We start from the raw sequence: 22,091 nt of genomic DNA on the forward strand, positions 1-22,091 counted from the left end.
CCCCCTGCTGCTCAGATTTGTTTCTGCCCCTTCTGTTTCTTATGCTTCCCAAGCTGTCTTTTACAGTAGGGAGGACCTTCTCAGCAGTGGGATGTCTGAACGTCTAGTACCTCTGAGCATGTCTGCAGAGGAACCCACTGAAGCAAATAAGATTTTCTGTTTCAACCTGATCTATGCTTCAAGGGAGCCTGTGGCTCAGCTACAAGCATGCTAGAGCTCTGGATGATCCTACCTAGAGAGCATGTTAAGTCCTCATTGTTATGAAAGGCTGGTCCAGAATCCTGGTGCCAATTGCGCACGTTCAACATTTACTGTTGTTCAGCAAATATTCAGGGAGAAAAATCTAAGAATTTCAATAGAAATTCAAGCGATCTGGACTTTCATGTAAGAGTTCCCTGAGCACATTTCGCAACATGTTTAAGTTGGTCACACTAATTCGCCGTGTTGACCAACACTAAGCAGCTTGGTTTGGAAATGACTTCTGTGTGAGCTTGACCTCATTTATAAAATAGTTGTGAAAACTAAGCTTTTATGCATAGAGAACTGTGTTCTTAAAGGAACACTCCACCAAAATAGGCTCATTTTCCAACTCCCCTAGAGTTAAAGGGTTAGTTCACCCAAAAATGAAAATTCTGTCATTAATTACTCACCCTCACGTCGTTCGAGACCCGTAAGACCTCCGTTCATATTCGGAACACAAATGAAGATATTTTTGTTGAAAGCTGATGGCTGAGAAAGGCCTCCATTGGCATTCAGTAAACTTATACTCCCAAGACGGATAAAGGGCACTCAAAACATCGTTACAAAGTCCATCTCACCACAGTGACTCTACAATAATCTTACGATGCGACGACAATAGTTTTTGTGCGAAAAAAAAATCAAAATAACACCTTTTTCCAACTTGTTACTGCCTTCCGTGTGTGCCTCCACGACGCATGCGTGAGAATATGACGCAGATCCGGCGTTCGGAAACATGACCCAGAAGTGATTTGTTTACAATCAGAGGAAGACGCGCGTATCTCAGCTGTTGGATTCTACATTGATCGTGCTTTAGGTCTCGGCGTAGTGCTCAAAATGGGGTTAGAGTGTGCATTTCATGGAATCCCGAGCCCCGGCGCTACGTCATATTCTCGCGCATGCGTCGTGGAGGCACACGCGGAAGGCAATAACAAGCTGGATAAAGGTGTTATTTTGATTTTTTTTTTTTGCGCACAAAAACTATTGTCGTCGCATCGTAAGATTATTGTAGAGTCACTGTGGTGAGATGGACTTTGTAATGACATTTTAAGTGCCTTTTATCGGTCTTGGGAGTATAAGTGTACTGAATGCCAATGGAGGCCTAACTGAAGCCTTTCTCAGCCATCAGCTTTCAACAAAAATATCTTAATTTGTGTTCCGAATATGAACGGAGGTCTTACGGGTCTCGAACGACATAAGGGTGAGTAATTAATGACAGAATTTTCATTTTTGGGTGAACTAACCCTTTAAGGTCTGTACACACCGGGACGAATATCGCGCGCGCGCTTATCGCCAGCGTTTTTCGTAGTGTATTGAGTGTTCACACCCCAGCGATTTCCACTGGCGATGCGCCGAGTGAACGTGCACATTCAGTAGATAGCGCTCCCGGTACACAAGGTGGTGCTGCGCCACTTTACGCTTCTGACACTCGCTTGTCACACAGAAGAAGAAGAGAGACAGTATTTACGTGCTTGCCAAAACCATAGACATATTATGTCTATGGCCAAAACCATTCACACACTTTTTGCTAACTGGCAAGCAGCATTAGCAGTTCATCTTCTTCTTTGTTTACTTACTACTTTTTCGTCGTATCAATGTGTGCTCGGCAAGACCGTTTAGTGCTTGAGCGCCACCAAGTCGTGTTTTACTGTCACTTCAGCAGCTCCAGGCACGTAAAGAGAAGCGCTGATCTCATTGGTCGGCCAGTTTTTAAACGCGCCGCGTCAAAATAAAAAAATTAACCAGAGGTGTTTTTTTTTAAATTACGCTTTTATGCCTGCCGTGTGCACACTCACATTGGCGCCCTTTGTTTAGTCACGAGGCGTTAAACGTCGGCGATAAACGCGCGCGAAAATAGTCCCGTGTGAACAGGCCTTAAAACAGTTGAGTTTTACCGTTTTCGAATCCATTCAATCTCCAGGTCTGGCGAAAGCACTTTTAGCATAGCTTTGCATAGATCATTGAATCTGACTAGACCGTTAGCATCTCGCAGCAGGCGCAATGATATTCCGCAGTGCCTGAAAATAGTCCACAGCACACTCTGTGCAAGCAGGTTGTCACGTTGGTTGTGTTTAAGTTAGCCTATTTTTCAGGCGTTGCGTAATATCATTGCACCTCTGCACCCATGGTACGGCAGCAAAGTTCCTTAATTATTACGCAGGAATGAGAGTATAGTTCCTAGCCATATCGCTCTAGAAAATCGCAACTTTTCATTTTCCGTCGGTAAACGATGTAAATACAGAAGAGTCAAGTTTTAGATAGGAAACGTATTGAAACTCATTGGTCATTTTTTGAGCGAGATGCTAACGGTCCAATCACATTCAAATGATCTATGCTAAGCTATGCTAAAAGTGCTACCGCCAGACCCAGAGATCGGCTGAATGGATTCGAAAACAGTAAAACTCAACTGTTTTAACTCTAGGGGAGTTGGAAAACGAGCCTATTTTCAAGAAAAGTGGAGTGTTCCTTTAACTTAGCAACATATTAACATCAAAATCAACAGAGTGATGACGTATGTTGTGTAGGCCAGTTAGCATCTCCCTGGTTCCCTCCACAAAATGCCAATAGGATTTTTCCATTGGCTTTTGGATTATTGCGAGAAACATATATGTATTTTGACGCCTAAATACAATCGGCAGAAGTAAAAAAGACTGAACGCAAGCTATAAACAAACTACACTACGGTCACATGAATTAAACATCACCATCATTAACTCTTTCAGTATTTACAAAAAAAAAATCCCTGAAAGCTTGAGCTATAATAGTTCTCAACCTCTGTAGTGCCAAGTGCCAAAAGGCTAACTTGTTTCTGGGATTTGGCCAACAAACAAAGAATCATTTTAAAATAACCTGGGAAGTCTGTATAATTCTGCTTGTTATGAAAAAGAGACATCCATTGAAACCAGCACAGGTGCCGGTACCAAACTTACATCACTCAGTTATGTAACTATAGTTAGCATGTCTTGTACAAAAGGGCTGTTTCCTTTTTTTTCTGCCAGTCTGACACTGTAGCAAGAAGGAGAAGTCTCATGGAAAGAAATTACAGCCCATTATTGACTATTTCCTGTGTATATGGAGAAAGCAGATATGTAAATCTTGTGATGTCAGAAATCTTGAGGTCCTTAAAAGGAAATGAGATTTAAAGCAATCTGCACTTTCAAAGAAAACAAAAATCACAGTCATTCCTTTGGTGTGAGAGAACCTGCAGTCTGCAAACACACTCACAGAGATACTGAACAGAGGAGACACACCTTTGGATGGCTTTCAGTGTATTACATAATGCAGACATAATAACCTTCTAACACTGCTTCTCCTTTTTCTGTGATTCACATCAGGCCTGTGTAAAGCGCTGCCTCCACCTGCAACTGGGGCGGGTGGCACACGGTTTACACGCTTTAAACAAACACAAAGCATAAGTATATAATCGTCTCAAATCACAATATCGCATTTGCAAGGTTTGGGCAAGTATTTTGTGAGGAACAAAGCTAATTCCGATTTACACTAATCCCATTGATCTACAGCACAATTGCCCCCAAAAGCCACATTAGTAAGTGTGGTGCACTGATCAGAAAATATGAGGCTAATAACTGATATTTTAACACTTTTAGAGGTTGAAACGGATCCAATCATTAATATTTTTCTAAGAGATTCATCATTTTACAAAGCACAATTTAGTAAACATTTACAGGAATATTCTGCCATCACTCAAAAATCTTTGTAATATTGTAAAATTGGCAAAGAATACCAATAGGTCAAGTTATACACACATACACCAAATAATTATAAGCATCTGCTATTTGTTTATACTCTGCTGTTTGGTTTAAGTTATGTAACACAAACCACTATTAATGAAGCCTTACAATACATCTCAGGTGATATTACTCCAGGATAAACTTAATGCATGAACATCTCTCTTGTAAATACATTCAGATTTACAGTCGCAATTTCGTTTGCCTCTTAGTCTAATTGTACAGCACTTCAGCTTAAATACTATAATTAAACTTGAACATGTTACAAATTATATGCATTTCATATATTTATTTTCAAAGTAAACAGGCTATAAACATCTGAATCCAACAATTTACAATTTAAACTACTGTACTACAGAGCACTATCATCCAGTAGAGATCAGTGTAACGCTATCATTAACCTTTCAGGACTTTGAATGAATAGCAGATTTTTTCACAATATCCTACAACACTAATTTCAATTATAGCATCGTCAACACAGCTGCAAGAAAGTTCACCTGGTCATTAATGGAGCTGTAGTCATTGGTGTTGGAGATGTCGTCGTCGTCCTCCAGGTCAAAGAATTCCTCCTGGTTCTCCAGCAGTTCTGCCAGAATACGGCTGACCGACTCCTGCTCTTTCAGATCCTCCACATCTGTGTCTAAACTGTAGAACGTAGAGGGCAGGAATCATCATTATAAAAGGTGAAGCGTGTCATTTTCTGATGTTAAAATACTTTCTTCTAAATCATCTTTATATGTTTGTAGACTGACTCTGTAGTGCTATCAAAACATTGCTCCGTTTGTTTGAGCATCCAACCAGTCTGAATCTAAAACTTTGCCTTGACCATGGGTCTGAGTTTGGGGCCGATGGCAAACAGGAGAGGATAGTTCAGGAAGTTCCAACACAATCAATATTTTCATTTTTATTCAGTTTGGTGACACTAATGACGCATTTGAGTTACATATTTTTTTCACAGATCTTTGCAGAATTGATCAGACAGTCAACTTCTATACACCATCTACCCTACCATTTAAATTTGTCTTAGCTCTGTTTATCATTTCACCATATTTAAGATTTTCCCACACAATCGAAACTGTGAAAAAAAGATTCTGTGTGGGCCTACACAAGACAAAATGTGTTATTCTGGAAAGAATTACTTCATTTTGCTTCCCCAAAATGACTTTCTCTAGTGCAGCTTCTTTATAAACTGGAGCAAGATAGCTAACATGGATTGTCAGGAAATGCAAAACAATCTTACTGGAAAACATCTGGCCCGAAGACGGCGGCGAGAGCTCCTATGCTCCAGCTCTCCTCCTGAAGAGACGCCACACCGGACAGAAATCGGCACAAGAAGCGGAGCAAGCTGTAATTGACCTGTGGCAGCTGTTGAAGGAAGTACTTCATGTTTCTGCCCAGCTCTTCCTCACTGCTGTAGTCTAAAGGAGAGCAAACAATCGGCGGTCATAATGAGGAGAAAGTTCAGAGGGAGGTGAAGTTATTACAATGATGTGAAGGTAGGAGGACAGCGATCTGGCTGATGTAAAAGGTGTGAAACAACGGCCGTGCTTTGATGATGCAATTGTATAACAAGTTTGAATTTAAAGGGACAGTTCACCCAAAAATGAAAATTCTGTCATCATTTACTCACCCTCAAGTTGTTCCAAACTTGTATGAATTTATTTCTTCTGCTGAACACAAAATAAGATATTTTGAAGAATATGGGGAACTAAAGAGTTGATGGACCCCAACTGACTTCCATAGTAGGAAAAAAAAAATACTATGCAAGTCAATAGGGTCCATCATCTATTTGATTTACAGAGAGTCTTCAAAACATCTTTTGTGCTCAGCAGAACAAAGATAATTATACCGGTTTGGAACAACTTGAGGGTGAGTAAATTATGTCAGAATTTAAATTTTTTGGGTGAACTACTCCTTTAATTCAGAGAGATTCCACTTAAGCTTTGGGTAGCTGGTAGGATAGCAGAGCAGCAGAAGTGGGCAGTGTGAAAGCTTCACCCACCCTGATAGAGCTGCATGATTTGCGCCTGTAAGCCTGCAGGGATGACGGGCTCGGGGAGCTCCTGCAGGAAGAGGCGTAGCAGGCTGACGGCAGATGCCAGGTCGGCCTCTTTCTCCAGATTCACTTCAACGCCGCTGTCGTATCGCTGCCTGAGCCATTCCACACGTTCTGCGTTCCCGTTCACTAGAAACAGACTCAGGTGCAGCCCTCCTACAAAACACAAAAACACACCACAACGTATCAGAAGAGACTCTAATCACTGAATCACTGCACAGAGCAGTTGACTAAGTGAAGCAGTTGCATGTTAAACTAATAATCTCATTAGTCAGATCTGTTAACATGATAGCATCAGCTACGTCTGTGATCTATGAGCTAATGAAACGGTCTGGCCAAGATTTTTTAAAATAACCCTTGCATATATGAACTAGTTTACATTCTTCAGCCCAAATGTTTTGAATAAAACCAATAATGGATATTTTTTTTACGGCTGACTTCTTGACTGAAGCACTTTTAAAACAAACTGCGGATTTTTGCTAGATCAGATCAGAAGCTTCCTAAAAGCTCCGCTCTGAAAATAAGCATTAGCTGGTCTGTCTCAGTTCCCATCCCTGGTGTTCTGTGTGTGTGTACATAAGAGTCTACACTGCATAAGGGGAAGCCACCGCGTCGCTCGCTGTTATGTCTAAATTAGCCTCAGAATAAAAACATCCTTCCAAAAGAAACAGTGGAGGAGAAATGCCAGTATGCTGAACTCAGAGGAAGAGCTGGTGTTTGGAAACAACAGCGGCAGCTAAACCCCTTTCAAGGACTTAACAACCATGCCAACATATTTTCACCATTCTGCCTGTGCTGGAGTCTAAATATTTGGCTGCCATCCTCAATCTCTTTAAAAAGGGAAAAAATTTTTTTAAAATACATTCACAGTTTGCATGATGTGTGAGCACTTTGCAAATACCAGTAGTTGAAAAAGAGTAAAAAGTGAAGGACTTGCCATTTATGTATCTACATGTAGATGTTAATTAGTAGGTAAAAGACTATAATGATATAGTGTCATTATAAAAGCCCCGGACTGAATAATCTTCCTCTTTTCACTTCTGCTTGTAATATTGCAAAATAAAGGAAGTCCTTTTATCAGGGAGTTTAGAGGCCACTCCTATTGTACAGACCAAACAACATTTTTGGCTTTATCAGATTGCTCTGCAAGCCCTACTATTTTGAGAAATATAAAATGTAGTAGTTATAACATTTATGTAGAAGCTATCCAGATCCAGGTTTACTATTTGTCAATTCAATCTTTATTAAGATGCTTTTTTGATCCTATATACTCGTTTGTTACACAACCTTTTTGCAGGTTTATGACTACTTTAAAGTTTTTCTTTTGAAGTATTATACACATTTCATGCGTTCATGGCCTCAAGGCTAGATTATTATAATGCTCTACTGGGTGGTTGTCCTGCACGCTTAATAAACAAACTCCAACTGGTCCAAAACGCAGTAGCTAGAGTTCTTACCAGAACCAGGAAGTATGACCATATTAGCCCGGTTCTGTGGACACTACACAGGCTCCCTTTTAAACATTGTATAAATTCTCCTTCACGTTTATTGCGGTCTCAAAATTCTGGCCTAGAATATCAAAATCAACTGCTGGCGGTTGATAGTAATGATAGCTGAATTTCCGCATCAAAGAAGATATTTTGAAGAATGTTTGTAACCAAGCAGATAGAGCAACCATTGACTACCATAGCATTTTTGGTAGTCAATGGTTGCTCTATCTGCTTGGTTACAAACATTCTTCAAAATATCTTCTTTTGTGTTCAGCAGAACAAAGAAACTCATACAGGTTTGGAACAACTTGAGGGTGAGTAAATGATGACAGAATTTTTATTTTTGGGTGAACTATCCCTTTCAGTCACATGATCCTTCAAGAAACTTTTCTTATTATCAATTTTTAAAAGATATTTGTGGAAACTATGATGCATTTTTTTCAGGATTCATCAAAATCTTTTCTAACATTATAGCTGTCTAAGTGACAGTCTTTCTATTAATTTTAAGCATGGTTTCTGAGTACTAATTTCTTAAAAAAATACTGAACCTAAACTTTTGAATGGTAGTGTATATTTGAAATACAAATGGATTCAGTAGCTATGATGCTACTAGAGTTAAAAATTAACTAAACTAATATGAATGTAAAATGATAATGGAGATTCCAACTCTCTGGTTATTGCCATCTACATTTAAAGTCACAGCTCGAAATATATTAAAACCATGATTTCATTGCCAATTTTGTACTTTCAGGTCCGTCTTTGTTCTTTTCCCTGGAGGGCTGATAGATATAACGCTGCTATTGATGACAGCTAAAAAAAAAATAATAAAGGATAGAAAGAAAGTAAGATAAATCGTCAGGTGCCCCCTCACTCACCATGCTCTTCAATGTACTCTACAATGCTCCTGACCAGTAGGGGGACCTCATGTCCTGGCTGCCCACTGTGCTGCACCTCCTCCAGGGGGATCCCAAAAACTCTGGCCGTGCCAAGGGAGTCGCTGAGGGAAGTAGAGAGGCTCTTCCTCATCGCCTCCACAGCCTGGCTGCTTCAGTCCGTCTGCACACAGAGATGGCAAAAACAAGGTCACTTCGGCTGGCCGAATCGTCACCTCCCTGTACAAACACGCTATCAAGGGTGGGGCGCGGACTCAAACAACAAACTCCGGACAACAAGAACAAAACAAGCTTAAAATTGGAGCGGACCTCTCCCATCACGGAAGCGACGGTTCTTATCACGCTCATAGATGAGGAGAGCATACGCAAGAAGAGCGACTGTCATGTGCAAAGATCGTACAGCCGTCAGATGCGGCACGCCGATTCTGATGATGGTAGCAGGTGGCTGCCATCTCGTCCAACATGCACATGCCATCACAAACCATAATGCCACAGAGCACAAGCTGTTAATGTTGTAAAGGGCAAAAACTCTGCAACTGGATCTGATTAGCATTCAGTACGTTTAGAAATGCACACAATCTAAACGTGATCTGTCAAGAGGGCTGATGTCTTCTTCATGACAACAGCAGCTGGTCTCACATATCATTTTAGTTTCAATTACAACAACATAAAGAAGAACTTACAAGACAATGGTGATATGAATAGATTGTTTTTGTCACAGAAGGCTCACCTTGTTGTACAAACGCCAAGAAGTTCACTTTATCTCCTGCTCCACTCACTAGTAGTAAAGGAAATATTCATCTATGGCTGCTTCAGGTTATGGCAGAAGATGAGCCTGTAGTTCCTCATTGACAGACCGCAAATCCTGTTCAGGACGTTAGTGGTTAAGCTAGAGGAAATAAAACACACACAAGAAAACAGCAGCATCAGCAAATGCATTAAAACGGATTCTGATTAATATTATCTGGGGCAAATTTACAAACTACTTATACAGTTATTGGACATCTGCGGTCTGAAAAAAATATCTGGTGAAGTTTAAATCTTAATTAGGAAGAAATACAGAGAGCAATCTGCTCACCCCGCTGCATATGGCATCACATGAACAGCATTTAATACTAAGTGGAATTTTAATCCAAACAAGGTTTCCAATAATGCTACTGAGAGCCTTGATTCTTCAATTTCATTTTTCTTGGAAAAGAAATGTTAATGAATGTTCCAAGCACTTCTGAGAGGTTAACGCCTTACAAGTAACGCCAGTTACATTATCAGATTACGTTTTTTCAAGAGTTACTTTCACTAACACTGGTTCTAAGAGTATAAACAAGGAAATAAACATTCCAAAAATATTTCAAACCACTTAAAAGTTTGGTGTTGGTAAGATTTTTGAACAAACTTTTACCAAGGCTGCATTTATTTGATCTAGAATACAGTAAAACAGTAATACAATTAAATATAACCATTTTAAATAACCGTTTTCTATTGTAATATATATGTAATTTATTCTTGTGATGCTAAAGAAGCTGAATTTTCAGCATCATTACTCCAGTCGTCAGTGTCACATGATCCTTAAGAAATTCAGAAAGACTTCCTGCTCAAGAAACATTTCTCATTATCAATGTTGAAAACCAGAAACTTCAAGAAGAACAGCATTTGAAATAGAAATATTGTAATTATTATAAATGTTTACACTGAAAAAAAACATTTAATAGTAGTGTACCTCAACCCCCTTAATGTCTTCAAGAACGAACATTTTCTCTGAAATGTATACACACAGTGTTACAGTTCATTAGATCTACTCCATTACCTGTACTATCACTTACTCAACTGACTTTTTGAGATGTTAAGAGCATTTCCACTGTGCCAAATTACAGACCACTTTACCACTTTAGGCACGACTAGCTGCCCGACACCAGGCATGTGGAACAGGAACAAAATGTCCCGAAAACTAACTGGAATGATGTGTGAATCGAGCACTAACAGCAGATGTCTTAGTTTGCAGACAATTGAGAGTAGATGTGCTTCTAATCCCACATATGCCACATAACGACCTTTCGCTCACAATGTTCAGCATTGTTGGAGAAGCTAAACGCGGCTCGACTGTTAGCATAGAGCACAGTATGACCTTGGCTCATTCCTCAGAGCTCTGGAGAACACATAAAGGGACGATGCTGGAATTTTCTGCAGGCAAATCTCTCAGCATCTCCTTGGTGACATGATGTTTGCGAAGCTTAGTTGTCTCACTATGGTTACTGATTACTTGGTGTCACAGGGAGAGTTTGTAGATCCAGTCATTGAAAAGCATGCCATAGATACACAAAGAGCGGCTTCAAACATTCCAGAACCTTCCCTGGAACAACAGCGTCCTGAAGATGACCTAACAAGGAGATTATCGGCCCACTTACAGCACAAAGGCCAAATCTCAAATGCCAATGATTAATTGATAACTGTGGATATCTTTAGGGAAGTCTTTAAAATGATATGAAATTAGGAGGATCTCAAGATTAAAACTAGATCCAAGCGTTCTCCCTGTAATTGGGGGAAAGCACTTTATCCTAGGTGGCACCTAGCAATCAGGTAACCGGCATGACAGGCAATAAGTGGTACGGGCTGAATGCAATAATTCAAATTCGGAACACTTTATGGCACCAGTAGTAAAAAAAAACGCTTGAAAACTAAATTTTACAGTTTTGCAAGGTAGCACTGCATTGAAAGTCTTTTTATTCTTTTTCTCCATAATAGGATGGAATTCAACCTCAAACTACATAAAACTCAAATTTGTTTTGGACCAGCAGTGATAATAAATCTAGTGAAATATTTGCATATTGAATTGCAAATGAATACTGAATCCATTTAGCCATCTAAAGACCCCTTCAGACCGCAAAGACGGTGTTGCATTATGTATTGATTCCAGACAGAGAACAACATGCATTGAGTGTCATGACAACGGCAGAACGCCTCTTGTGCAGCATTTCATTTATGCAGATTCAGAACCGAAAACATAAGCACAATTAAAAATGTAACACTATTCTACTGCTGTCTTCACAAATGAACATACAACATGGTGTTGAACAGATCTCAGTGGCATGGAAGATCCAGATTAGTTTGCCAGACTGTGTCTTGTGTTATTATCAGAATCAGATTTCAGTTTTGAAATGCGTCATGCAGGAGAAAGTAACTTAATAATAAGCATAACAGGACAAACGCACCAATGAAAAACCCTGAGGCGATATGTCACAAAGTGCATGGGTCATATCACGGATTGTATATAAGAAAAAGAAAGTTTCCCACCTTGTGCAGAAGCTGGATGGAGAGTCGTCATGTGACTTCAAAAACGCCATGTCGTTTTCAAGAATAAATCCTATCAAGCCTGACCATCACAGATAAGATCTGATCCACAAATAAATAAATAAATAAAGCAGGACAAGTATAAATTATTCAGAAATAACCAGCTGGCCACACAACTGAGGAGTTGTGACACTTAAAAGAACAACTTGAGCTTGTCTTTGACATTGACATTATTGATTAAGAGTCCTAGCTAGCTATGCAGGGAATGGAAATTTCCAGAAGGTTACACTAAACCACTGGATGTTCAAGCGAAGTAAAATGGCAGTCTAGCAGAGTGTGGTGGTCCCTGGCAACACTGAACGCAGCCCTAATCATTAGGATGGAAACGAGAAAAACTGCAAACTTAGCTGATCAGCTGACAATGTTCTGAAGGGACCCAGAGTAAGAGCAGCAGAGGACAGAGCGCAGATTAACTGCCTAAGACAACAACTTCATTCAAGCCTACGTCTGTCTTTGCTTGTGACCGATAAGCCAGCGACATAGAGATGCACAGTAAATTCAGCAGTATTTATAGAATACAAACGCAGTAGTAGGCGGCTACTTTCACACGCTGTAAATTACTGTAAAATTCTTGGATTGACTTTCGTGTTAAATACACCATGTCACACAATCAATGGCTTTACGAGTGGCTTTCCAAAATACTGGTCAATAATCAAAAGAAAATGGTGTCGCGTTTAAAGGTCACCCACCCACATTTCTTGACTTCCGAGTGACAGGTATAATGGGGTTGTTCACTTGCTGTTAAACTTTTCATCTCAGAAAATTGATTTACCAGTGTTTCTAAAAAGGTCCTGTTCACACATGATCTCTAAACAAAGGGCGAATTTCAGTCGGAAGTTAGCATCCCTATGCCCTATTCACTCAGAAGGGCAAATCCCTTGACGTGGAGGGTGCCATAATGTAGCCGTTTGGAACGCACTTGGCGAAGAGAGCAATAGAGGATAAAAATTACTTCCTTGATGTGACAATGGCATGCACCCTTTCGCTATTGAACTAGTGGAAGGGCCCTTTGTCAAGGGATTCAGTTGTTCACTTTCGTTTGGAACGCCCCTTCAAACGGAATCACCTTCCAGAAGTAAAACGGCATTCCGCTTGGAATTTGCCCATCATTTTCCAAACAGGGATATAAGTGTGAAAGCCCCTATTCGAGATGCATTAACAAAATCAAAACTAGATATTTACATCTCCTGAAAAACTGTGAGTGGTGCTTACCATTGCTGTCACAAAGCTTGGGTGTTATGGGTGGTAGCAGGATATTGATACTAGAGTTTCACTATGTGGTTTGCATACTGGCCATTAGTGTTGTCAAAAACGATTCCAATACTCCTTTTCTGCAGTATCGAATGTAGCGGCCCTGCGTGTTTATCCTACACGAACTTCACATTCAATGTAGGCTAGTCCTTCAGTGATTTTACATTTTTTAAAACCTCTTTTCATAGGCTACAATCGCCTACGTAAGCGAAATTTGTTCGACATTTCTAACCGTAAACACAGCCACGTTGAAGCCTGCAGTAATGTTTTTCAGTGATGTTATGGCAGTCCACTCTGCTTATTGTTTTTCGAGAATGTTGCACTCCTGTTAGTCATTGTGCACGAAACTTCACGCCAATAAATCATCAGAAATATTGCTCGTTTCTTCTCTTTATGGTCGTCCTAATGCCTATTAGGTGTCCGTGGATTGGCCTATATTTGGCATTGAAAATGGAAACGTCTTAGAAAATCTATTCGAAAAAAAATCTATAATCGAACAAAAGACAGAAGTATCACTCACTGCTCTTGACTGAATAACTTTTGCAACTTTAATTGTAAGCATTAATCTGAATTTTATTACATCTATCCAGTGTTATTTTACATTTGACTACTTTCATTTCTGTAGTATTTCTTACCCACCCAAAAAACTTAGTCATGTTTAATTTAATTTGTCTCTTTATTCTATGAGTGCTATTATTTGCAATTTGTTTATTTGTTCTTATGTTATTACTGACTGTTTACTTGTCTTTTTTGGGAATGGTAGTTAAATGATTCAAATAAAGACTCCCTGTTCTGTGTGTAAGCTTTTACAACAAAACTACCCAAATTATCGAACAATTATAAGATGACAGTCTAATAACAAATGATCTGTATGGCAGTTTTCCCCATAGTATCGAAAATCAATATTTTATTGTAACAAACTTGGAAATTTTAGTTGTGACAACACTACTGGCCATGTCAAGTAAGGAGTCCATCTCGAAGTCATAATATTCTGGTCTCTAGATATGACTCTGGTCCCTCCTTCAATAAATGTTTCATGAACACAGGCTGACAAACACACGAGAAAAGGTTTTGTGTAGATTTGTTTAACGCAAATGGTTGTCTCTGGGATTTCCATTAGAAAAAAAACTTTCGGTTCTCTAAATTTGCAAGTAACATTAACAAGGAAGACACATGAGGTGGACACACCTCACACTGCTTCATAATGTACCACAGTCACAATGACCAGATGATTATGCAACTAGAACTAGCTCCATTTGACAAAAATAGGACACAAGTATCAGGTTAATTTACACAATGCAAATACTTCCGGACAACTGACAGATGATGTCATTTTGTTGTTTCTGTGGAATGGACAGCATTGCATTGAGATGAAACTGAGCTATGTTCCGCTTAGATCTGTTTCCACTTCAGTTGTGTAGCTCTTCTTCAGCTATGATTCCCACAAGAAATAAGCCATATCCTTAAAGGGATAGTTCACCCAAAAATGAAAATTCTCTCATAATTTACTCACCCTCAAGCCATCCTAGGTGTATATGACATTCTTCTTTCAGACGAATACAATCAAAATGTCCTGGCTAATCCAAGCTTTATAATGGCAGGCCAAAATTTGAAGCCCCAAAAAAGTGCATCCATCCACTATAAAAGTGCTCCACACGGCTCAGGGGGGTTAATAAAGGCCTTCTGAAGCAAATCCTTTTGTGTAAGAAAAATATCTATATTTAACACGTTATAAAGTAAAACATCTAGCTTCTGCCAGACCGCCTTCTGTATTAAACTTACAAAAGGTTGAGGGTGAGTAAATGATGGGATAATTTTCATTTTTGGGTGAACTATCCCTTTAACAACACTAACAGGAAGCAAACTTTCACTTTTGCTATCTGAAAAAAGATTCAAAGCAGCTCATCATATGACTGTGCTCACCATAGCAATAATCACGAAGTAGTACAATGTTCAAGATCTGATTTCAAGAATGACAATTCTGCTATTCTGTACAAGAAACGTATTTATAACAACATTTATAACAACAGAGAACCAATGCACGGCATTACAAATGAAAGCAGTTAACCGAAATCTAGCTCACAACCCATATGGTGCTCCAACTGTTTTCATGACAGGCGTTTGGATGAATCTAAAGAGAGTCTGTCACTTCGAGATGAGCCAAGCAGCAGCAGCGCTGAAATCTCCTTAAGGACAGCTGGGTTTAGCTGTAATCTGAACAAGACACGTTCAGCAGGTTTTGAAGGCCAGGTCACTTATCGCCATATCCACTATGGCTACAGCGGCTAAAAACCCAATGATTGCCAATGGCTACGAGTTATCCTCATGCCCACTTTTCTGTTTTTGGAAGCCACTAGCAGCCTGGTTTCATGCTGGTGTGAACGCAAGGGTTTGTCTAGTCTTTCAGACATCCTGTCCATGGCTCGTTGGGAAATCTGATGTGTTTGGTTTTGCTTGGCCCTGCTGCACTACAAAACAAGTGGATATAACAACAATCTAAACAGGAGGGACAATTTCTGGTCTGTATCACTCTCATATGGATGCCTGGAAAATATATTTGGCTTACAAGGTCACAATCTAACATTGTCTTCGAGGCAAGCACGGGATAGCTTGAATTTCTATAAATTTCACATTACATTCTTATGCCTTTTCCAGTTTCCATTCGTATGCCTTATTGTAGCTAACTAAATATATAGAATACACAAAAATGAAATCCAAATGCTAAATTTTAGCATTAAAAAAAAAAATTAGTTTAAACAATCCGAATACAACCAGCCCAACAAATCATTTAAATAATCTATTATTAAACAGCACAATCCCCCTCAGCTGTTGTTCCAGTAACAGCTCTATACAGGAATCAAGTTTCAAATCCCAATTAAAACGAAACTGAATCTATTTTAGGACGTCGACGACCAAGAGCTCTCCATGTTTAACATTATATTTATTTTATAGACAGAATGTGATTCTGACATTTAACGTTACAGGTTGAACCGTTCAGCTGTCAACAATCTCACCCAATTTATAGCTGCATCTTCTAGCAAAAAAAAAAAAAAAAAAGAAGAAGAAGAAAAAAAAAGATAAATTTACCATGGCAAAAGAAGGAAATCCACTAAAAAAAAAAAAACCCGGGTACAGCTTAATTTAAGCTAATGCCTTAAAGCACACCAAACTCTAAAGAATAAACCGCATTTATAATTCTCTATAAAAAGAAATAAACGTCTTTCTACGCTATCGTGCTAGCCTTGTAGCTTAGCACTGTCAACCTCATTCCTGCAGCCGCACATATCATTCAAGGCACAAACAGCTTTAAATCCACTACACGAGCATTTGATGCACATTAAATTGAGGCAGAAATTAATTAATTATGCAAGGTATGAAATACAATCATCATACGACCACAAAATAGAGTGAAAATTAATAACTTGATTCAAATATAGGATGAGGCGATCCCTGAGCTGGCTAACGCGACAGCTAGCATCCGCTAAAGTCACTCCATCGAAACCATCCGCACTTACCAGGTCAAACCAGACGATAAACGACACCAAACTGAATAATTGCACTAGTCCCTGGTCCAAAGGAGGCGATATGAATGGTGATAATGACGGAGACTAGCTACAGCGTTCGGCTGGCATGGCCAGTTTTAATGTGAATAGTTGGAACGGCGGAATGGAGACAGTGTTAGTTACACACCCACAGTGATGCCAAAAACACACTGACCCCGCCTCTCTCTCTCTCTCTCTCTCTCTCTCTCTCTCTCTCTCTCTCTCTCTCTCTCTCTCTCTCTCTCTCTCTCTCTCTCTCTCTCTCTCTCTCTCTCTCTCTCTCTCTCAGCATCTCCTCAGCATTCTTCTCAACACACTCAGTTTTCTAGAATATTCCATTGAATTACTTTATAGGCTATGTATTATAGCCTGTGTCGCTTTTATCTTAGATTGAGATGTTAGACTGAGCATAGGCAGATGGTTCATAATTACTTTAAAAAGTCGCACAATTCAAACAAGTTTCTCAAACACGCATAAAACGTGACCAGCTTGGAGTACACTGTATAATACACTGGAAGTTAATATTCAATTATACCACAAATATAATTATACCATTCGTTTCCATTCAAAACAGCCTAAAGCTGTGCAGTAATAACAGAATAGTATTTTATATTGAACTGAAGCGCCACCCAGTGTTTGATGATACATGCAACAAAACTGCATCTCAGACTATTAGGCCTATATAGGCTACTCCAGTGAATATTTTTATTTGTGAAAGTAATTTTCTGTATACACATTCCTTGTCTTGACAGCAAAAGCAGTTCAACATTTCTACCTTTACTGCCGAGGGGGGAAATAATTCATTTGGTCACTATGGGATAAGCTTTCCCAAAATAACCTGGAATGAAACAGCCCATTATCAGAAAAATGTAAACAGTGAAACAATTCTGAGAAGAAGAAAAAATGAAACAGCAAAAAATGTTCAAGGTAACTTGCAATATATGTTTGTTTTTTTTTGCTTATTTAAATCATTTTAAGCCATCTTGAGACACTCAAGGGATACCAGCCCCTGGTTGAGAACCACTGATGTAGTGGAGGACTAAAAACTGTGTGAGGGCCTAAACATAGCCTATACATAAGGTAATGGCATTTTATCAAAAAGCCCTATAGGTACCTGTTGTCACAGTTCTGTTGTGTTTTTAACTTTTATTTCATTAATCAGTTTCATGTTTTCTTTGTTATAGTTTCCCGCCTGAGTTTGTCTCTATGGTTACAGATTAATTTGTGTCGTTAATTACCTTGTTTGCATTAGCACTTAAGTTCCTGTGTTTTCAGTGTTTATTTGTCCAGTGTTGTCAGTAAAACGTACTTTCATCATCGTCTGCTTCACACACTGTGACACCTGTATTAACCTAATGTTCATTTGGGTGTTTTGTTTTTTGTTTTTTTACAGTTTTACGGTGACCTGGAGATATGCAATACAAGTAGCAGAGCTTGTGCTGGTCTGTTCCACACTCTGATCAGTTACTCTTAAAAGTAATGTGTTACAATGTTGTGATACTCCCTAAACGGTAACTTTTTATGTAAAGTGATGCAATGAGATCCAGGCAGACAAGCAATGATAAGATCAAAGATTTGAACAAGGAATAACACATTTATTAAGTAAAAATGTAAAACTATAGACAAATTATTCAAGGAAACAATAGTTTATAATAAAATCAAAAGTATATCTAACATATTAAGATTGTGAAGATCAGAGTAAAGAGAAAGAATATTTTTGCATAATGAAAGGAGAGGTAGAAGAGACGAAGCAGAAGTGAAGAGCAAAATGAGAGCAATGATGGCTATGCAGGAAACTTACTTCCTCTTACACTTACATTTGGTCTAATAAGAAAAGGTCAAACAGACTTATCCATTATGTCATGTAACGGCTAGGTTGGCGTGACGATGAAAATAGATATATGAGAGGTTGTTTTAACACCTTTGAGACCTTTAAGAGACCTTGTAATATCATAGATTTTGCATTATCTCATGTCTGCAGAGATGGAAACAGACATATTTTGAAATGAAGGTACATCACATAATCAATTCTGATGGAAAATACGCCCACTCGAGCACAGAAGAGACACCAAAGATCTTACGTTTGGAAATAATCAAACATATCAGAGCATATAGTAAAAGATATATAAATGACTACCGAAATCAATGACATGTAAAAGAATAATAATATATAAAGTAAAAAAAAATAAAAAAAAATAATGAATAAAGACATTATCATAAACATTGACCATTTTGGATACACCAGAAAGTAATGTGCTGTTACTTTTTCTCTTCTGGGCTGGACTTGGTGGGGTTTTATATATATATACATAACAAAAAAGTGTTATTTTCGGCAAATGTAAAGGCCCTTTCACCAAAAATGAAACGAATAAAGCTCAGGCTGAAGGAAATGCAAATTCACTCCTGTACAGTAGAGGGTGCAATAAACCTTTCATCTGTGCTGCCATTCTGGATTACAGAATAATGGGACGCAGGAGAAGAAAGTTCAGCACTCTTACTTCAGCAATAATAATAAAAATAAAAAAGATGTGTCAGGATTATGTTTTTTCACTGTGTTTGTTCCTGTCATTCTAATTTGACCTAGTTCCTAAGGATGTGATAGTCTCATTCAGTTCACCTATTGTTGATTAACTCCTTAGTTCCCTTGTTTAGTCTGGTATATACGGTATACTCCCTGTTCTTTTCAGTACGTTGTCCTGTCTTGTCATTGTTAAGTAGTTGTGTTTGCCATATCCTCCTGTGGATTTAATAAAGACAGTTTCTGTTTGGATATTCTCCTCCATCATGCGTTTGTACTCAGCCATACGTGACAGACAGAAACCTTATTTTGCGGCAATCCCCCCCTTTCCCCCTTCCTCGTCCACAACCCCGCTGCTGTGAATGAGTTTTGTCTGGCCTCTGGAAATTTAATGGATGAATTAGAAGAGGTAATACCCTTGAATCACCCATTACCGCTGGTCCTGGCCAGTTTTGATTTTCCTATGCCCCCTGAGTGCCGACCCAGCCTCCCTCTCTCACCTCTTCTACCTAAGCCCTGTTTATCAGTCTTTCCTCCGCTGGTTCCTGCCAGTCCCTCAGCTCATCCAAAGTTTGTCCCCTGCAGTGCGGTGGATCCACCTCGTGGGTCTTCCGACCCATCGGCTTTGCCTGGGCTAATGCTCCCTCAGCTCCACCGTGGCCCATCATCCCACCAGTTCCACCAGGCTCCCTCGGGGTTCTCCACTTTGATCACCCTAGTTCCCCCATGGGATTCCTGGCCTCCGGTTACACCTCTGCTCTCCATCCAGTTCCGTCGCAAGAGATGGTTCCATCTCCCAAGCCTATGAGATTCTTATCACGCTGATGTAAGTTCAAGTGTTCGTTTAAATAAGTTTGGTTTTAATTATTTGATGCTATGAAAAAGGGTGTGACATCATGATTGACAGCTTCTCTAAGCGAAGTAGTCACTGAGGCACCAACAGACTTTTTTCGGGAGGAGACTGGAGCTTTAACTTTAATTTCTACATTTCCATAATCGTTTATTTCACATGGATATAATGAGTTGTTGTGTGGGCGGGACCTTGATATCGCGGCTCCACTTGGCGCTTACTACTAGGCTCCAAGTTCACTACTGTGCAGACTCAAGGTTTAAGATGTCAGCGCTATATTGGGACACTGGCGGCTTCACTTACTGCAATGGAAGAGAGTGAAGGTGCGTCATCCATCTTTTTTTTTTTTTACAGTCTATGGTTTGTACTCAGCCATGACATGTTAGTAATTTTTGCTTATTCATATTGTTGAATTGGATCATCAAAGGTCAGCAGAAAAGACATTGCTTAATAAAGTGAGATTAAATACACTAAGTATATTTGTGTTATTTAACATATTTAATTATTGCGGGTTTGTGTAATATTCTGAGTTTGCATTTCACAGGTTCATTTTGATGAATAATTAATCTGTTTTTGTGCAAGTGAGATGAGTAAATGTATGCTCACAATTAGTAGAACTACAATAACCATCATGTCCACACAGGGCACACAGCGCCTCTGCACTTACTCCTGATTTCTCTCAACTTGAGGACAGGAGAGCTGTCATGTGTTACAGCTGTGTTCAAATTGTTTGTATCTGTCACGTTCCTTTGTTCAGTTTCCCAGCCACTAGTCTCTCTCCCTGGTTGGTTACCATCATCATTAGTTAATTTGTGTCAGCTGTGATCTGTTAATCACCCTCATTTGTATTTGCTATTTAACCCTTGTGTATCCTTATGGACATTTGTGGCTTTTTCAGTGTTTTTTTTATTTTCATTTTTTTTATAACTTTGCCAGTGGTAGCCTAATGCTAACTGCATAGAATTAGCTACAGGTGTGTATTTTTATTGGAATTGTACTATTTCACCTCCAATTCCTTTTTAAAAAAGAAATTTGCACTAGGTACACAAAATACTTCCTCTTAGCATCGTTTGGACAAAAATGTCCCCATTGAAACCCGTTAAAAGCAATTTTTTAATCCCATTGCCATTTAACTATAAAATGATGCAATCTTTGTTAATAGGCTTTCATTCTGTCGGCAATGCTTCAAAATGTAAATTTGTAAAAAAAATTACCAGATGGTGCCATTTTTTCAGATTTGGCGTATTATAAAGCAAATACTCACTTTATTCCAATTGTGCACCTGTAACTGTGTGGGTGTGTTGGTATTGATGTCAGAGTGTGGTGTGTATGTATGTAATAAAAAAAAATTGTGTGTGGGTGTGCATGTGTGTGCTCGTAATATTTGAGAGAGAAAAAGTCAACTGCAAATCACAAATCCAAACACTGTGTATTAGTGGAGTTTTGCTGGCATCTAATGGGGAAAAGTTGGCACTGCGCCCTAACAAAATCTTACTGAGAGCTAATTGTTTGAGATAACAACCTCAAATTTGGAACACAGCTTGTTTAGATTTATGGCTTTGATTTTCAAGCAGTTTCAGAATTCAACATGTTTAAAAAAATATATATTTTTAAATAAAATATTATTCCTAAATAATTTTAATAAACTTAAACCTCTATAACTTTTTCTTGTTTCACTTTTTAAACTTATAATAATCTGCCAAGGGTCTTCTTTAAAATGAGACCAAACTTAAGTTTGTGCTCCCAAGATACATTTTTGTCGACATGGACATTTTTGTCCTCTATGGACCTATGTGTAACTTTTTGTAATTGATGCAAAATGGTTAAGTTCCTCCTGTTTACTCTGTCCTTGTCTGATCGAAGTTGTGGTTAAGTGTGTTGTGCTGTCTGCCTGTCTTGCCTTTAGTTGAGATTAAACCATGTTTGGAATTGTATCTGTCTGTCCTTGTCTTCCTGTCTGCACACACCCGTGACATCATGTTAACATACTTTTTTTTGTTTTTTTTACAAAATATATATTTTGTTATAAATTTAAAATTAATGCATTACATTACTAGTTACTTTTTAAAGTAATCTGATTACATTACTCCCATTTATTGTAATGTGTTACCCCCAGCCAACACTGACTTTTATTTGAAGTGCTGCAGGCCAGGGAGCAAAA

General features: G+C 38.9%; 1 protein-coding gene across 8 annotated transcripts in view; it reads right to left on the reverse strand.

The window, feature by feature from the left end:
- fam13b (family with sequence similarity 13 member B) overlaps positions 1 to 16,740 on the reverse strand; it is a 56,877-nt gene extending 40,137 nt beyond the window's left edge. For 2 of the 8 annotated variants that reach the window (XM_079839681.1, XM_079839677.1), the window contains exons 1-7: positions 16,536 to 16,740; positions 11,713 to 11,811; positions 9,155 to 9,313; positions 8,407 to 8,587; positions 5,988 to 6,197; positions 5,226 to 5,403; positions 4,483 to 4,630 (exon numbers count right to left, since the gene is read on the reverse strand). In XM_079839681.1, coding sequence (XP_079695807.1) covers positions 4,483 to 4,630; positions 5,226 to 5,403; positions 5,988 to 6,197; positions 8,407 to 8,557 — 687 coding nt within the window. In that variant the 5' untranslated portion in view covers positions 8,558 to 8,587; positions 9,155 to 9,313; positions 11,713 to 11,811; positions 16,536 to 16,740. The remainder of the gene's footprint in view (positions 1 to 4,482; positions 4,631 to 5,225; positions 5,404 to 5,987; positions 6,198 to 8,406; positions 8,588 to 9,154; positions 9,314 to 11,712; positions 11,812 to 16,535) is intronic. The other 6 variants (XM_079839683.1, XM_079839679.1, XM_079839684.1 and 3 more) reach the window with 4 other exon arrangements.
- Between the last annotated feature and the right edge of the window lie 5,351 nt (positions 16,741 to 22,091).

The sequence above is a fragment of the Gobio gobio genome (assembly GCF_949357685.1).
Source record: "Gobio gobio genome assembly, chromosome: 16".
NCBI classification, from domain to species: Eukaryota; Metazoa; Chordata; class Actinopteri; order Cypriniformes; family Gobionidae; genus Gobio; species Gobio gobio.